Here is an 18,258-nt window from a genome sequence, read left to right on the forward strand (position 1 = left end):
AAGTGGGAACTGTCCTCCAACATTCTCTTGCCAAAAAGCCTTTCTGCTCTTCTGAAATTCAGGAACACAAATGTCTTAAATATTCTTAGCACTTACGGAGTTAAATGGCACTCATTTGTGAAGGTACCAAATTTCTAGGCATAGCTGACCTTCACCAATGCTTGGTAAGAGCAGCATTTCAGCAGAAAGGACTTAGAAACAAGTAGTCTGTGACTCTTCAAATGTGTCTTTCAGCTAAGACAGACATTTAGGCTCTTTTGATGCTGCTGGGTTTAGAGCTTTCTCCAGGCCTTGGACCGTGCTTATTTCTTCAGTGGTAAATTATCCAAAATGGTCCTTTTGGACAGGATTGGAGGCAAATTCCAGAAAATGTGATTTGATCATAAAGTTGTCTGAAGTCCATAACTGAATGTCCAGAGCTGACTCCACCTCTCTCCTTTGCTGGTTGGGTTTGTTTGGTGACCTCGGGTGCCTCCAGTGCTCAGCCCATGGTCTTGTGCTGACTGCAGCAGTTCATCCTGTCAGCTTGTCCTTGTGTAAACAAATTCCTTCTGAATTACTCATAGGCCAGATGTGCCTCTCTTTTTGACCTTTTGGCTTCCAATTTGGTAGCTGTATCTAATTTTGGCATTTGTTAATACTTATAAATCCTGTTGTACCTTTTTTTTTTTACTTCCTGTGAAATTCCTTCCTGGGAATCAGTTTCATTGCATAGGGCTGCAGCTCTTTGCAATGGGATGTGAATGTGGGTTTTTGTTTGCACCTTCTCCACCCCCTTCTGTTTATGTAATTTTAAGCATTATAAGGGAGGGATACTGTGAGCAATCTTCAGTCTATGGCGAAGATGTGGTCTGCAAAATGATGATTTTTCCCCATCTGCTATCACCTTACTTTTCTGAGGATTCCCACTCCAGGAAGCTTTAGTCTTGTGCACAGTTGCCTTCCTCCTGGAATAGGTAGGTAGATGGTTTACTTGGAAGAACAACAGTGTGATGGGTACTCAAGGTGTTTCCACTGTTCTCTATCCTACTTGGCTGTCCAAGGAGGAACTTGGTAGGGATGAACAGGAGCCTTGCTACGATTGATCACAGGAGCTCTTCCCTACATCCTTCTCAAGCAGGGTGGTTGCAGATGGTTACCCATAGCTGCCTCTCCTTTTGTTAAAGGAAGCCCACTTATCTAAGCCTGTTTGGAGATGTGACCTTGTAATTGGTTTGTGAGGGAAGGGATCTTAAACAGGAACAGAGAAAAAGAGATTGAGAGCAGCCCTGAAGAAAAAGACTTGTGGATGTTGTTTGACAAGAAGTGTGACTTGACCCAGCAATATGCACCTGCAGCCCAGAAAGCCAAATGTGTCTTGAGCTGCATCCAAAGCCCTGTGGGCACAGGCTGAGGGAGCTAATCCTGCCCCTCTGCTGTGCTCAGGTGAGACCCCACTTGCAGTGCTGCCTTCAGCTCTGGGGCCCCAACGTGAGAAAAATCTGTACCTGTTGGGGTGGGCCCAGAGGAGGCCATGAGGATGATCAAAGGGCTGGAGTACCTCTGCTGTGCAGACAGGCTGAGACAGTTGGGATTGTTTAGCCTGGAGAAGACTCCAGGGAGACCTTAGAGCCCCTTCTGGTACCTGAGGGGGGACTACAAGAAGAGCTGGAGAGGGTCTTTGGACAAGGGCATGCAGTGACAGGAGGAGTGCCTTGGTGAAGAACGTGGGAGAGAGGAGAAGGCAGCACCCTGAGCTTGGCTTTCCAAGGGGCCTGAATGACTGCAGCAACCTGCAACAGCTTTGCCTGGCAGTGGATGCAGCAGCTGTGCTGCTACAACTGTTTTCCCTTGTGCTCTGGTTTGACAAGATTTCTTCCAGAAATAAGAGGATCAGCTTTTAATTTTTGTCATCTTACAGTGAATAGATTTGTTCTTAGACTCTGGAACAATGAGGCAAGTCCTGACAAGTCATTGTTGGTCAGAAAAAAAATTGCCTTTTAAGTTCAGCATCTCAGGCTAATTAATGTAAATTCTTCCACTTAGGTTGCTGCTGTATGTGGTTTGTTTTAATGCTTGAGTCATAATTCAAAGAAATGAGATGGAGGCAAGATTTTAAAGTTTTTTTTCAAGCTGTGCCAGCTGGGAGATGGATGAAGTTAGCTTAAGGTTTAAAAGTTTCTAAGATCTTGAACTTTTCTGCTAAAATTTAAGCTTCAAGAAGGAGTAAGAATAAGTGCATGTGTTGTGTGTCTGTGTCGGCATTTACATATACATGGCATGCATTTTTATTCATGTATATGAGTAAAAAATAGGTATGCACATGATTTGTATGTTACACAGTGTGTATATACCTAATTCAGTGGAAAAAGAAAAATTATTCTGATGAAGGGAATGAGCTGGAAGCTGTTGTTCCCACTTCAGGAGATCACTGTGTGTCTTGCCTTGGAGGCTGGTGCTTTTGGTGTAAAAAAACCTGTAGCTGGACAACCCAAGGCTGAGAATAAACAGTTTTTTCCATGTTTGGCTGCCTTTTCTTGGGAGTTTTTCTCCAAAAATCAGGACCAGGAAGAAGCAGTTCAAATCTTGGTGACATTTCTTACAAGTGGTTTTCACTCTTATGCTTTTGTTCCTGTCATAGCTTGTTTCCACACAAAACTGTTCTGTTGAAATTTTTGTTGTTGTTATTCTCCAGGAGCAGTGTTAGACAGTTGAGCATCACCTATGCAACAAAGCTTAATTATTCCATGCTGAATTCTGGAAGACCTCTTCCTATTTCCTAAATAAACTCTAGGATTGATGGGAAGGGAAAATTGGTTAAGGGAGATAAAATGCAGGAAACATAAATCTAAAATGTTGAAGTCCACCCTTAGCTTTTCCTTCTCAAGAAATACAGGCTTGCTTTATTTTTTTTTTTAACAGTTAGTAGTCATTAAGTTTTATCTGTTGCTGGGCTTTCAGTGTCTGGCATTACTATTTCTCTTCACATGAATACTGTTTGTGCTTTTGGACATGCAATATGTGCCAAACACCAATTTGTCTTCAATGTTACCTTGAAGCTGATGGTACTACTGTCTGTCCTGATTTAAAAGTGACACTTACAGACTATAGGGGTAAGTAAACTGGACCAATAGACACTGAGGCACAGAGCAAGGTCACTGAAATGTGAGAACAGCTTTTCCCTTCTGGTGTGGACCTGCTCTTGGCTGGAGATGGCCAGACAGGGTCACTTGCAGAGATCGGATGCTGGTATTTCTGCAAGCAAATCCAAATTTCAGTCCAAGTGTAGCCTTCTCTGTATGGACAGGTTGTTTTGTACATTTTTGAGTCCCTTAGCTGGCCACTAGCTCTTCCCCTGTTTCTGTCCTTCTGGGCATTTTGGACAGCAGAGCTGGATGCTCTGATGCTGTTTCACTTAAAATACACGGGCCTGCTTCATCTGCCTCCTCCTGCCAGTGCTTCACTTAGGCTTTGGCACAAGAGTGCCTTGGGACTTAAATGGATTTGAGATGTCCCTATTAACTTATTTCTTCCTGAGTTTATCAGGAGCTTAATATTTATTGGCCTATGCTGAAATACGGCTGTTACAGTAGAGGTGCCAGATTTGAGTGGTTTTTTAGTAACACCACTAGGGGAGGAGGGTTCTGCGTAAATAATTGCATCAAACCAAACGTACCATTTATCTGAAGCAAAAATAAAAGTAGGTAATGTTCTTTTCATCTGCCTTCTCTTTCCTCTCTCTCCCACCCAAATTCCCTGCAATTGCAACTTGAATTCTGACATAAGAGTTGGGCATAGATGAATGGTCATATAAATTGTTTCACACAGCTAATTTAACTGATGTCCTAAATTGAGTTGTTACCCTGTGCTGGTCTGGACAGTAGATGGGGAGTAATGCAAATCTTGAAGAATGTGATTGCTCCAGAAATTTCAGTGCTGCCTTGAAGAGGGGATGCTTTCCAGGCCAGAGAAATGTTCCTGTGCTCAGTCAATGGCACTTTGTGTGCAGCAGGGAGGACTGAGGTTACTTCTCAGCTTTTCATGAGCTCTTCTATCTAGCACGGTGTACTCCACCTGACCTTCCTGTGGAACTCACCTTGGAGCTGATGTGCTTCCACTGGATGTCACTGTTGCTCTTTGGGAACACATGTAAAGTATTTTACCTGTAGTGAAAATGACTCCCCAAAATAGACTTTTAAAAGTATTTCTCTTTTCTTTGGTTTAGTAGAATTGGGGTTCAGATTAACTGCATACACCACCTTTGAGGGTTTTCTGCTGCTCTGTTTTTAGGTGAATTTTTTCAGCTAAGATATTGAATTTGTTTGCACTAGGGAATTTTAATAGATTGAAGGTCTGTGTTGAACTGAACACGTTGGATGTATGTTGTTTAGGGGGTGTGCTGTCTTTCCAGATACTTGAAAATTAACTCTTGGCAACATCACACTGTCTTAAAAAAACCCCACCAAAACACAAAACCCTCAAAAGAGTAAAGACACTGTTATTTAATTGAAAGGGACTTAAAGGTAGACCTGAACCTATTCCCTTCACACCACTCAATTCTTCCCATCCAGTGCAGAGAGGGGAAGAAAAGGGAGAAGAAATATTTCCTCTGGACTGAATTATAAGAATCCTACATTTTATTAGTAGGTGTAAAAATGAGGTGGATGGTTATTGTATCAATATGTCTTCTGAGGATCACCATTTAAGAAGCAAAATGGCATTTTTTAGTTGTCTCATGCAGTTTCCTACAGTTGCACATGTGTTTTTTAGTTCATACCTGCCCCCCACCCCCTGATCAGCACTGTAATTGCTGGCCAGGATGCTGTTTAGCCAGAACAATTTTCATAAGAGGCTCAGTAAGAGACCTCTGGAATGAAGGCTGATTAATTTTCCCCTTCCCCCAAGTAGTTGCCTTGTGCTGTCTTTAAGTGGTTGCTATAAATAAATCACTTCTGTTTTCCCTTTGTCACTGAGATCTGTATTGTACTCTGAAACTGCTCATCTCTTCTTCCTTTAATGTTCAGCTGCTCCTTGCTCTACTCCCAGGGTGTAATACACAGATGTAGTAATAAGATATTTAATGGCAGAGACGTTTGTTTGGTTGTGCCAAATAAATTGTACACTTGAACTCTGACTGAAATGAATTAAACCTCTGCAGCAGTGCAGTTTCTGGTGCCTGTCCCCAGGATTCAGCTGGCACTTTACCCACAGGTGAGTCAGATGAGAGCACAGGTCTCTGCCTGTAATCATGATGGTCGTTGGTACTGAGACTGACGCAATTTTGTATTTTTGCAATTTTTTTCTAAACCTGTTAGAATTTAAATTCCTGATGGCTGGCTCAGATGATATAATTTGTCATTAGAAGGGCTCCTGGAGTATGGCTGTATGTTTCTAAGGGTTATCATTCTTGGGAACAGCAGCTGATTTAGTCTGCTTTTACAGAACTTGAAAATGTTTCAGTGTGGAGGCAATTTGGTTCTTCCTCAGCTAGGTGCACACTTCCTAGAACCGAGTGGTCAAAGACCTTGGTCAGCTGAAACTCTCCTTTTTGGAAGTCACTGCTGTGTCCCAGTGGTTATTTGCTGGCTGGCTGTGTCCCTGGTTTAGACACAGGCACTAACTCAGAACCTCACTGCAGAAGGCTGCAGCTCTGGGATTTCTTGATGATGGGCAGTAGGGAGCCTTTCAAGCAGCTGTGGTGTTTGAAATGGGACAGTATGCCATGTTGTCGTGTTTCTACATTTTAAATGTAGATATAGTTCTGTTCTTGGGGCTGTTGCCTTCAGGAGTCCCCATGGCCTTTCTGGAGGTGGCTTTTCGTGGGAGTAGTACATAGCTTGTGAGGTGAGCAGCAGAATATGGCATCTGACAGCTCTGGCTTCAACTTGACATGATGAGGGACCACCTGACCCCTAAAGCATCAGTGTGGGAACATCTCTGCAGTATTGCCTTTGCCAGACTCTTACACTTTGTGAACTGTAACAAAGAGAATATAGACTCAGAGTTCAACCCTGAAGCTTTTTATGAAAAGCTGTCTGACATATGCTATAAAGATAGATGGAGAAAATCTGTTGGTACAGTCATTTTTCTGCTCTGTGAGTCAGCTTGTTCTAATGGGTTTTGAAGAGGATAGCTCATCATCATTTGGGGTTTTTAAGTGCAGGTTGTATGCAGCGTTAGCTCACTAAAATTTCTGCTGTGCCATGATTGACTGGCCTGAAGTTACATCATCAGCATAAGCTAGTCAGCCTTAAAATAGAAAGAAAATGTTTATTTTATGCTAGTACCTATTGAAAAGCAGTGGTTTGTGGTTTTTGTTTGTTTTCACTTTTAAATTTAAACAGCAAATAGTAGGTTTTTTAGACTAGATTGATCTCATCTCTGCAAGAACATATTTTAGTTAATTAAATCAATGCATCGGTGAGCAACCTTTGGTGGCTCTTTGGCTTCCTGCAGCACAGGAGTAGCTGGAGTGTGGCTCCCATGCTGTGTTGGCCAGGGACCTGTAGACAATCCAAATTATTCAAGCAGGTGGGAGGAAGGAAATAAGCAGAGGCCGGTGTGGCTGGTACCACCTGATACCCAGCGGCACTGCCAGCCTGTACTGGAGCACAGTGACCCCTGTGGAGCAGCTGTCACTTAAACCTTCCCCTTCTTTCCTGCTCCTTATGCAAAACTGGCCATGTGAGGCTTAGCAGCAGAAGGATGGTTTGGTGGGCAGGGTCTGGAAGAATGGTCAGCTCCTACTAGCAGATGGTGGCCAGCAGCAAGGCATTCTCCTGTCAAAGCTGCTACTGCTGCAGCCTCTTATTTCTTCTTTTGCTCACCCCCTCCAGTCTCCACCTTGCCTAGGTACTCATGTTTCTGCTTCTTGTACTACTTACTGCATATTTTGCCTGTGTTGTTGAGCTGGCTCTCAGCCTTGGGAGCCTTCATGTGGCTTCAATCAGTGGCTCCCAGCAGCACAAGGGTTTTTATGTATATTTTTTAAATACATGAAATTTTTTGTATGCATGTATATATCTTCATGATGTACTGAACAGTTTGGTGGTTGAAGTTATGTGAGCTGGTCTTGTTGCAGTTTATTTGCACATCTGCACACATCTGGCATCAAATACAGAAAGGAGCAGGTAAATCAGTACTGTGCTGGTGAGAAATGCATTCATGCTGTTGCATAGGAGAGAAGAGACAGAGGCAAATCTTTGTTTCTACTTAGAAAAAGTACATGTGGAAGAACTTCTGGAGTTTGTTTTTCAATCTGTCAGAATTCCTTGCTTTGTTGATTTGTAACTCAAAATCAACAAAGTAATCAACTTTTGTTGATGACTCAAACTTTGTGTGAGTAATAAGTGCATGGGATAGAGCTGCACAGGCATTGGGCTATGGAGAAGTGTTTTGAGAGCTGTGATCTTGGCTTTCAATTCAAATTTTGTCCATTCGTGTAAATTGAGAAACTGAAGTCTGCAGTTGCTTAACCAGTTGGCTACCTCCTTTAGTTAAACTTCTTTGTACTGCTTCTACTGGCAATATTGCAGATAAACAATGCAAATAGTGTTTGTTCTACAAGGAAGATACCATTCTGAAAGAAAAGGAAAGAAGAATAGGTTCTTTAGTAGAGATCTATTTGTGTTTTTCAAACTTAATTTATTCTGAATGAAATATTCAAGCTTGCATAACTAAAACAGTTGAAACTTCAAAGTAAACTTGTTCTTAATCTCATTGAGGAGGAAAACCAGTTCAAGATATAAACAAAATTTAAATTACTTAATCAAAACAGTCCCAGTGCATACTGGGACATCTTGCTTCTGCTGAACTTAACTATGGTACAATGTCTTTGCCTTCTTTAAGCTACCAAACATGGAGAGAGGCTTTAACTTCACTTTTGGAGTGAAATAATCAGACTCCTCTGGCGTAGCTTACTTAATTCCTGTCATTGGGATGTAGTGCTTCCCTAAGCAGCTCCAGTAAGTCTTCACTTACTTAGTCTGTGCCTGTGTGCCACAAGAGCACACCAAAGTTCTTCGCACATAGAAAATGTGAACGTTGCAGGATTGCTTCAAGATTTTTATCTAAGGTTTGCCTTTCCTGCTGGTAGTTTAGAAACAAGCAAAAGCACACACAAAACCCCCCCAGAAAACAACAAAACCACTGTCCACCTGGAGCAGGCAGACAAGTCAGCAGAAGCTTTTCCTTTTCCAGCTGTGGCAAGAACAATTCCTTTCCTCCTTTGCCTGTTTTTAATAGCATAGACTGTCCCAGCATAAACTGTCCTTTACTGTTTACCCTCCGTGGAGCAGAAATCCCTGTGCAGTTATTTGCATTGCAATAGCAGATTATGTCTGTTTGTTTTTCTAGCAGTCAGAAATGGATGGTGGCATTCATCATAAGAAAACAAAAACTCAGGATTCTGTTAGGACCCATGAGCAGCAAGAGGAGGAGACCAGTATTGCAAATACCCTGGAGCATATTATGGGACAGCTGGATGTTCTGACTCAGGTATGACTTGCTTTTTAATTTGTTATTGACAAAGGTACCTGTGACTGGAAGAATTGGGAATGTTTTGCAATAGTTTCATAGAAAAATAATATGGCTAGTTCAAAACCTCTTGCTTTTCAGTAGTATTTTGATGAGTCTTTCATCATCTGCTTCTCAGCTTCTCTCTATCAGTTCCCTCACACTGACTTCCACCTTAGGCCCTGCTCTTCCCCAGTTTCTTTGTGCTGCAGCGTGGTAGATGCTGCTGGAGCCAGCTGTGATAGACTGTGCTGGTAGCCAGGGTTTATCTAAGGTGATGCCTAAAGGATTGGTTGGCAGAACAACTCTGTTTTGGTGAATAATCTCTGTCTCTCTTCCCTCCTCTGTTATACCACAGCCTATAGGTGAACTCTGTTCAGATCCTGCTCCTTTCCTCCACCCAGCACTCACCTACACAGTCCAATCTCTGCAGAATCCTCCTCCCATCAACAAGTCTGGGCCCTTCTGTGCCTCGTTGCTGGAACATGTTTTTCACCCACAGCTACAAACAACTAATCCCTTGCTAAAACATTAACAAACAGTTCTTTCTTGGAGTCAATAAGCAATGTTTGAACAGAACCAGCCATGAATGGTGATCATCACAGAATGTGTTTACTTAATAAGAATTTGGGGATAGAAATGTTTTTTGACTTACTAAACTGCTTCTTGCTCATTGTGGAGACATACTGTTTCTGGTGGACTGGACCTGACTTTCATTGTCTTTTTTGAGGTATGTGAGAAGCAGGGAGAAAGTATGGAATGTCAAACATTGGAGGTCTCCTGTAGCTGAGACTATGGTGGTAGGATGGAAAAATCTGTTGGGAGGGTTTTTCTGTGAGTTTAAATACTGTTTCTGAGGAAGAATAAGTAGGTCTTAAACTCTTGGTGTTGAACATACTGATTAGTAGTCTGAGTTAGCTCTCTGCTCTAGAGAGAGTTAACTTGTCAAAGTACTTGTCAAAGAGTGTAAGATGATGGGTTGGAGGGCCCATCAGGAGATTGAAGGCTGTTTTAGGGATTAAAAAACATGCCACAACTACAAGCAGTCTAAAATAGTGTAGGATGAAATCCAAAAGGTATTTAAGTTCACTTGGCAGAAATGCAAAAGAGCACTTTTGCTGTGATCTTTAAAGCACTGAACATTGGAGGAGGGGAGGGAAATCTTGTGTGACACTGGGCCCTTATACTTGTGAGTAAAAAGCAACCCAGTGTATACACAAAATATCTTAATACTGTTTTTACGTCTCCCTAGTAAGCTTGGAATGTGATTGTTATCTTTCATTACATTAATCACATCCACATTTCTGATGATGGATGTGTAATGGCTCCTTTTCAACTTCATAGGTGTTTAGAGGAGGCAAATATTGCAGTAAACAGTATGTGTGGGATTTAACCTAAATATAAGCAATGCAAATATCTCTGTTGAAGATATTGTGTAACTGTAGAAAATTCTAAATGTTGTTTTAAACCTAGCAGAAAGAGAAATTGAGATCAGTGGGGGAGGAATAAATTAGTAAGTTATAGGATAAAATTGGAAATAGCCCTGAAATAGTAAAAAAACCAAAAAGCTGCCTTGAGTAACTGTGTTCTTCAACCTTTTACCTTTTTTGTAGCATTTTTACCATCTTTGAAGTACTTAATTTCCCATTGGTTCTACTCTGTGTATGTTGTATTAACACCATTTTAATGCATTTGTACAGGAAGGTGTTCCTGACATGCTGCTTTCATGCCAAGGTTTTGATATGTAGCAGCGACACAAACTGACACCAAACAAAAACTTTAGCAAATGAGCCTGGAAGAATTCCTCATTCCTGGACTAAGGAAGAAGGCACCTCAGTGAGGAGGGATGTGGGCAGTAGCAAAGCAGCTGTGGAGGGCATTGACTTGCATGTCTGAACTTTGTCTTTTCCAGCTTGGGCTGGTAGGAGCAGGGACTGCAGCTCCAGCAGAGCCACTGTTACCCCTCTTCCATGCAGCTGGATGTGCTCTGGTAGGAGCTGTGGTGTGCAGGGATCCAAATGAATTGGAAGCAGGGCCTGCTGGTGTGGGGTTGGTTGTCTTTCCAAGGCATTTCTGCCAAAGGACAAATGGATGCTGCTCCCTGCAGGCAGCAGATTCAGACCAATGTCTGTGTGTCAGCTTTGGGCCTGCTGACTTCTTTGTGAAGGGAGGACACCACTGCTTCTTCAAAACAACAGAAGGCTTTCATGAACAATACTTAACAGGTGTCACTATTTTCTCTTCCTGGAGAAGGGCTGAAGATGCTCCTAGTGCTCTGTTAAAATCATAATTCCTGAGTACTGTGTGTTTCAAGAGAACTCCAAGGGCATAAGCGGGGCCATCCACTTGAAGGGAAAGAGCATGTGACATTTCCAGAAATGCTCTACTGATATAGCCATCCATGGGCTTCTCAGGAATTTAATCTGTTAGCTCCATGGGAGCTTGGATTAATTTCTGCTGTGGTATCCTGAGTTCCTGTGTTCATTGTTCTTGTTGTAGATACAAGGCTGTGTTGCTGTCGTGTAAAGTACCGGTGGGGGAAGGTTAAAGTTGTGATAAACTTCTTTGGGAAATTATGCAGATCTAAGCCAAATTTATTTTCCTAATATTTTTTCTCTAGCTGTCATTTCAAGATTTAAACCTGGTGTCATGTAGAAGTGGGAAGGAGAGAAAATACTTCCAATTTCTGCTGAAAGAGGTGATAGTAAGACATCAGCTGTGGGCTGTCATCTCTTGCCAGCACACAGCTTTGTTCTGAGCTGCACACTTGAAGCTGCATCCCCAATTATTAGTACCTTCCCTGTGCTGGCAGTAGATTTCCAGATGAAATGAGGTGTCATGTGCTTTGATTGAGTGAGATTGTTTTTGTTCAATTCAGAGGTCTCTTCCAGCCAGTCACCAATCACTGAGGCTGTGGAGGTGTTGCGCCCTGCACAGGAGGATACACTGAAGCAGACTTGCTCCTTCAGCTGGCCACTTCAATTCTTATCAGAGGGAGATGGATCAAAAGAACCCAGTGGCTGTTGTGTATCACAACTAACAGTAACCATGACAGTGAATAGAAGATTTGCTAAGCTTCGTTCTTATGTTGCTGATATGATTCAGTTCTTTAAATGCAACTTTCTTTCAGCTGGTCTTTGATTCAATGAAACCTTTTTTTCATCCTCCTCCCCAAAGCTCTGTCAGGATATCTTTCATTTTACTTGTAAGAAACTGGGCTAATGTGACCTGACAGAGTCTTCATATTTTTTCCCAAAAGCAGTTTGTGTTTGGCCTTACATGGCTCTTTTTCAGAACAGTAGCATATGCTTAGTAATTCTGCTGCCTTGAAGAGTGAAGTTGAGACCTGGACATAAGCCAGTTGTTCCCAGTAGTTTTGCATTACTTAGATGCCCTGGTTTCCCTCTGTAGGAAAGCAGGCAATTCACATCTGGCAAAGGAATGAGGAAGATGAGAGTAATAAATGTATGATACTGATGCTTTCCTCCTCCCTTTCCTGCAGCTTATTCTCTTGTCAGTGTCTCAGTGTTTAAAAATCCTCTACTGGCATTTCAGAGATGTGGAAAGGATGAAAATGGAAACTGTTTATCAATTTATTTGTCTCTATTGAAGACTGGATCTCAGTATCTCAGAGCCTATATGAAGAGTTGGGGTGAATATTTAACTTGGAGGGGAAAACAAGGTGGTTTTCCCTCTTGGATAATCTGGCACAGAAAGGTTATTTTGGCTGAAACAAAAATGTAGCAGATCAAGGATTTGCTTGGTTCAGGTGCATTTCCTGCACTTACAGCTGAGCTGCCCTTCTGAAAAGATCATCTGTGAGTAACTGTCTTGGCTGCATTTGCAGTGATCATCTTCAAACAGTTTAATGTTCTCTTGTCCTCACTCCAAACACCTCCAGCTGCTGTGTTCGCTCTGTTCATCTGTGGGCAGCAGGCACTGAGGCAAAAGCTGCTGGTTTTATGTGGGAAGGAAGATGTCTTCTCTAAATGAAGAGTTCAGAACCAGGTTAGCATAAAAATTCATAAATAGCTGCGATAATCCACCCACAGGAAATGGCTTTATATGCTTCCCCAAACTAATCTTGCATTGAAGCTGGGAGAAAACAACACAGTGAAATGGAGAAGACTTGATAAATCTGTAAAATAATCCAGAGCCTGAATTGAAGGACAGTCTAGCTCATGTGAGATTAAAGGATTATTTCACTCCAGAAGATTGCAGGCGGAGAAAGAATTTTTCTAAATTATTTTTCTAGCGTAAAAAAAGACTTGGATGCAAGTAAGTTGTTTTTTAGTTAAAGCTGAAAATGTTTGTGTGTCCAGTGCTTAGTAATGAAAGTGAATAAAATAAAATTTTTACTCCTTTTTTGAGATGCAGTCTCAAGCCTGTGTTGGTGAGGGATGAATGTGGTCTCTCTTTTGAGAGGCACTGAATGTAAATTAAGGAACTGGTTTAGTGAAATATATGCTTTATGACTTCAAGGAGTTTCAAGTCAAGAAGAAATATTTGGCAGTGCTGTGGGGATCATGTCACAAGTGCTTCTACCTTTGCTGTGCACAAATATCTTGGTTTCTGTGTTGCTCTCAAGACCTGAACACCGATGGACCCAATATACAGGAAAAAACTGCAAGTAATTTTTATTCCAAGAGAAATAGTTTGAAATCTGAAACACTTTTAAAAAAGTTCTCATCTGAAAATCTGTGGAGTGTCAGATGAGCTTGGTTTTTAAATCTGAATTTAAAAGACATAGAGGCTATTTCTTGTGAATCAGACCCATCTCTTAGCGATTCAGTCGCTTTGATCTCTCACTCAAAACAAATCAAGTACCCTGGCTGCTTATTGCCAGTCCTCTGTGTCATTGAGCAGAGCAACTTTTTTTCCCCCTCTGAAATTTACTTCCAAAATATGCTTGTTGATGCAAATACATTTTTCTCCTTTCTAAGACTGCTTAAATTAAATGCACTCTGAGGGATATTGCTGTGTTAGCAGGACACCCTCTGAAGGCTGGCTCTTCAGAAGTGCTGATCCTCTCCCTGGTTGTTCACAGGACCTTCACCTTCCATTTTCCTTCAATGGGAAGGAATATTAAACACCTCCCACAATTTGTTTTCACAAGCAGACTTTGAAGATTAATATAAGTTGTTATCCAGCTATTGGATACCAGCATCTGAGTTTATTTAGATGAGGTGATTTGCATCCTCTCAGAGGCAGGGGACGGATATGGGAAGGCTTTGAAATCATTGTGGCTGGGGAAGACCTCTGGTCATTCGGGGCTCTGACCTTGCTACTGTGCAGCTGCTGTCATGGTGCATGTCTGGACATTCTGTTGCAGCTCATCCTGACTGCCTTGTATTTTGTGTGATTCTGGGAGTCTCCTGGCTCCAGAGGTCTGGGAGTTCTGCACCAAGGAAGCTGCACTGAAGCCATCAGCCATTCCCTTCTAGAAACGTGCAGGATCTGATGTAATGCCATCAGTTTAGCTGTGGCTGATCAGCTGTCAAGACTAAAGCAACAGCAACCTGTGATGAAACATTTCTAGTCAGAGGGCTGTAAATGGAAAGACTCAGTTGCAAGTGGCTTGTCTGCCTTGTGTCTCTACCCTGTGTGGATGAAACTGGCAGAGCCTGTGGCTAATTTTTGTAGCTAGGATTGATTTAATAAAAAGGACAACCTTTTCTGTACCCCAGGATCCCTTTGGTCACCGGTACTGATTATGCTGCTTGCACTGGCAAAGACTAGATAGTACTGGAATTTTTGTGTATGCTTGTGTGGTTTTCCTACTGTAAAAAGCACAGTGAGCACTGCAAGTGATCACTTGTTGCTGTGCTGAGTACCACAGGAGGAGATTTGTGCATTACACCAAAGTTGCTCCTGTAATTTAGTGAAAGGGTTGGTAAACTGTCATTCAGGTAATTGTGCAGAAAGTGAGGTGTGCTGGGAGATGGAAGGAGAGATGGCAGCTGAGAATGATAGAGTGGTTTGTTTGACTAGAATCATCTAGTTCCAGCCCTGCTGCCAGGCCAGGTTGCTTACAGCCCCATGCAGCCTGGCCTTGACCACTGCCAGGGATGGGGCAGCCACAGCTTCTTTGGACATCCTGGGCCAGGGCCTCACCACCCACATTTTAATATTAAGGGGAGGGTAGCTGAGCAGTACTGGCTTTGAGGTTTCCCATTAACCATTTCCTTCTTGTAGTGCTTCAGGCTGCTAAACAGAAAAAATTCTTTACTTTTCAAGTGTCCTCAGTAGCAGATGTCTGAATGGTGTGTGAAGAGAGCTGGTGGGACTATGAATTCATGCCCTGCACTAAAGAACAGACAAGGAGGTTGGTTAGCAGCACAACTTGAGCAGATCCTGATGAGGCCAGGCTAGTGCTGGCATTTGTCCTTCTGCAGGCATTGTCATGTATTCCTGATCCATGTGACTCCACAGTGAACCTTGGATGGGTGTGCAAAACCTGCGTGGAGGGCTCTGTGGGACTTCCTGACTCAGAGCTGCACAGCAGCACTGACGAAGATGATCCTGTCCAGCCACACTGGAGTTAAATGTGTTGTAGGAGCAATAATAAAAGTTTGTAGAATTTGAAGCAAGTTACAAAGTAAACCCAGGAAGATTCATGGTGCTGAATTAGAGAACGGGATAGTGTGGAGTCTTCACTCACTAACTCACCTGGTGTGAAATACTCTATGCAAATAGGCTTTGTGAGAATTCATGTTAGAGTTTGCCTTCAAAGCAATGGGGATGGTGAGGAGTTACAGACCTGATTTTAAATGTTTGGGGTAGCCCATCTTGTTTTAGTCTGAGCACATGAGGAGCTATCGTTTCTGTTAGAAATACTCCACATTTTATTTTAAACCACTCTGAGGTTAAGGTTTTGACCACTGGTGTAAGGCTGGTCCTTGCAGTTGTTTGTTTGCTAAAGTGTTAATTCTGTGAAAGCTTCATGCCTTGTTCTGCTGTGAGATGAGACTTCTCCTCACTCAGTCTGAACTGCCAGCTCTTGCTGAGAATGCTTCAGAGATGCAGAAGGTGTAGCTGGCTTGGGTGCCATCTCAAAGCTGTTAAATTATGATCTGCACGTGAGGAGAGCAGCCCAGCTCTCTAAGTGTGCTTGGTAAGAGCAGGGATTTGCTCTGGGGGTCCAAGTGCAGCTGCTGAGGTGGAGGGGCACTGGCTGCATGTTGGGGCAAAACCCAGCATGGTATGGGAGGAGGAGAAGCTGTTCTTGCCAGACAGGTTCGTGCTTGAACTCTCGCTGTCTAAGTTCTCCCATGAGCCTTTCAATCTTGCAGCTGCAGTTTGGAGTTGTAAACTGTGATTAGTGGTGGGAGTTCAGGTTTCTTTCCTCCTGGAAAAGGTAGGTAGGGCTACCCCAGTGCAAGCCCTTCCTGTAGTAGTTTGTTTCACTCATGGCATTAGTTTAGAGAAAGGGCTCCCAAGCTCGATTTACCTGGCTGCCCCTTGGATGCTGTTATAAATGAAAATTGCGCCAATTTTTAATAAAAATATGAAAAATAAAATTTATTTTGCGACCGTAATAACAGTCCGATAGCCATCACCAAAACCGGACAGCGTATCAGCCCCGGGCAGTGATGCGGGTGAACGTGGAACCTGGCTTCGCTAAGACCAGATCCTCCCCGTCCACACACACTGCTCCGAGGATGCAGTTCTTATACGGTTTAATTTGCCCGTGGCCAGTAGTCCTTTGTTTCTTTCAAAGTCTCTCATATTCAAGTTGGTTTCTTTTCTCTGTCCCAAGCTGCACAAAAACCTTGTCCAAGAGCAGAATCATCCAAGAGCAGAATCGTCGTATTCCCGTGTTCCTGGCATTCAGGTCTGAGGTGCCAATGGCCCTCAGGCATCGCCCCGATTTCCCCCCCCGGACCCGGGCATTCAGGGTCCGGGTGTCAATGGTCCCAAGATAGGCATCTCATCTGGTGCCATCCCTTGGGCGTAGGGTCACTTCCCCTCTTGGCAGCTGCAATCTTCTTCTCATGCAAATGTCCATCTGCCGCGGGTTTCGTAGTGGTCTCCAGGCTGGATTTCCTAACCTGAAGAGAATGAGAGGAATCCTCCCCCTCCCCTTCTTCTCTTCCCCGGTTTATTTTATTTATATCAACTGATACACCATATATTCCCATGAATTACTACCCGTATTCCTAACAGATGCTAAGGCAGCATTTTTACGATGCAGTTCACATGTACTTCTTGGCCATGTTTGGGAGTAAAGTGGGCTCTGAAATTGCTAATTTAGGGAAAATCACCTGAAGTTCCAGCAGGGCATCTTTGAAAACACACCTGCACTGGCCATGCTTGTTACAGAGGGCAGAGCTCTCTAACCTGCAACTCCAGGTCAAATGTGACTAGTCCCATTTTGTAAACCTATGGGCAATCTGTAGTCTTCAATGGACCTTTTAAAAACCATCAGTCCCTAAGTTCTTCCTCATACCCACACAGTGGAGTGGAGAAAGTGTGGGTGCAGAAACTTACAAACTTCTGCATTTGTTGTGTGCTTATTGTGGGTGATTTATTCTTTTCTATAAATTGAAAAGAAAATGCTGTCTTCATAAATTAACATGTCAGATAGGAAAGAAAAATGTGAAGAGGCAGAAGTAATGTTTTTTTCTTTGAGCTGTTTGATATGTTAGTGCTCTGCAAAAGGTTTTAGCATATGCTTAAAAAAACAGTGGAGCAAACTTTTGAGGATCTTTTTAAGTAAAGCTAGAAAACTACTTCTGCTTCCTTTGAGATCAATGGAGAGAAGGATTTTCTGCTATGAAGAAACAGGAATAGAAGTGCAAGTGTCCTATTTTTCCTGCATAGAGCCAAGAACACTCTGTGGTGCAATCACTGTGCAGGATCATATCCCTTGTAGGTTCAGCCAAGCTGTTGTTACCTATCTGAGGAACTGCTGTGTCCGTACTTTTTGGGGTGGGTTCCCTGATTACTGGTGATCAGTCAGGCAGTTCTGTCCCCTGTGCTATCCCATGGCTAACTCAGAGCCACTGTGACTGCATACTGGAGAGGCCCTGTGCTGCGCCTTTGGCCGTGCAGAGAGTGTTCCTGAGCAGGGTGAGCTGAGCATTGGTTATTCCTCCCTTCTGTGCCATTGCCCACCTTGCCCCCAGCTCCAGGCTAAGTCCTGCTTTAGCCTACAGCAGCCACCTGGCTGGCTGGATCTCTCCTGCCAGGGACTCCACTGCTGCTCCAGAGCCTTGCTGGTGACCTCTGCTCCCTGGCTCTGGACTTTTGTTCAGATTTCCTTCAACGATGGTGGAACTGGTTTCTTTTGGCATTCAATTAGCACCTGGTTCCCCTTATCTGGCCTCCTCAAAAGCCCCTCCAGGGCTGCTGCAGAAGCTTCAACCCTAAGGCCAGTGGCTTTTGAACTGTCTCTGCTGCTTAATCAAACATGTTTAAGAGGGGCTAAAGAAAAGATACCGATGAGAGCATCTTGGAACAGCATCCCAAATCACTGTTATTTGGGTTGTGAAAATAACATGGAGGAATGGCATAAGGGGCTTGTCATCAGGTAAGCAAGCCTGGTGCCTCAGTTCAGGTGTCCTGGGGAGCATGGAAGTGAATATTCCCCAGAATTTTTAAGTCAATTGGAGGCAACTTTTTATTTCTCCATAGTTTCTCATTAATGTTTGCAAAGAGAAGATTGGTTTTTTTTTTCAATATTGAGTTTGTGAAGATAAATGAAGACAAATGTTGCCAGAAGTGTTGGTAGAAGTGATTTAAGTTTTCTGTGAAAAATTCCTG

At 43.0% G+C, this 18,258-nt stretch overlaps 1 protein-coding gene across 5 annotated transcripts in view; it reads left to right on the forward strand.

The window, feature by feature from the left end:
- POC1A (POC1 centriolar protein A) overlaps positions 1 to 18,258 on the forward strand; it is a 78,600-nt gene that overhangs the window by 33,227 nt on the left and 27,115 nt on the right. For 3 of the 5 annotated variants that reach the window (XM_041466143.1, XM_041466133.1, XM_041466163.1), the window contains one exon: positions 8,335 to 8,475. In XM_041466143.1, the coding sequence (XP_041322077.1) occupies positions 8,335 to 8,475 (141 nt within the window). The remainder of the gene's footprint in view (positions 1 to 8,334; positions 8,476 to 18,258) is intronic. The other 2 variants (XM_041466173.1, XM_041466152.1) reach the window with 1 other exon arrangement.

Source organism: Pyrgilauda ruficollis, unplaced genomic scaffold, assembly GCF_017590135.1.
Source record: "Pyrgilauda ruficollis isolate IOZ18807 unplaced genomic scaffold, ASM1759013v1 scaffold10, whole genome shotgun sequence".
NCBI classification, from domain to species: Eukaryota; Metazoa; Chordata; class Aves; order Passeriformes; family Passeridae; genus Pyrgilauda; species Pyrgilauda ruficollis.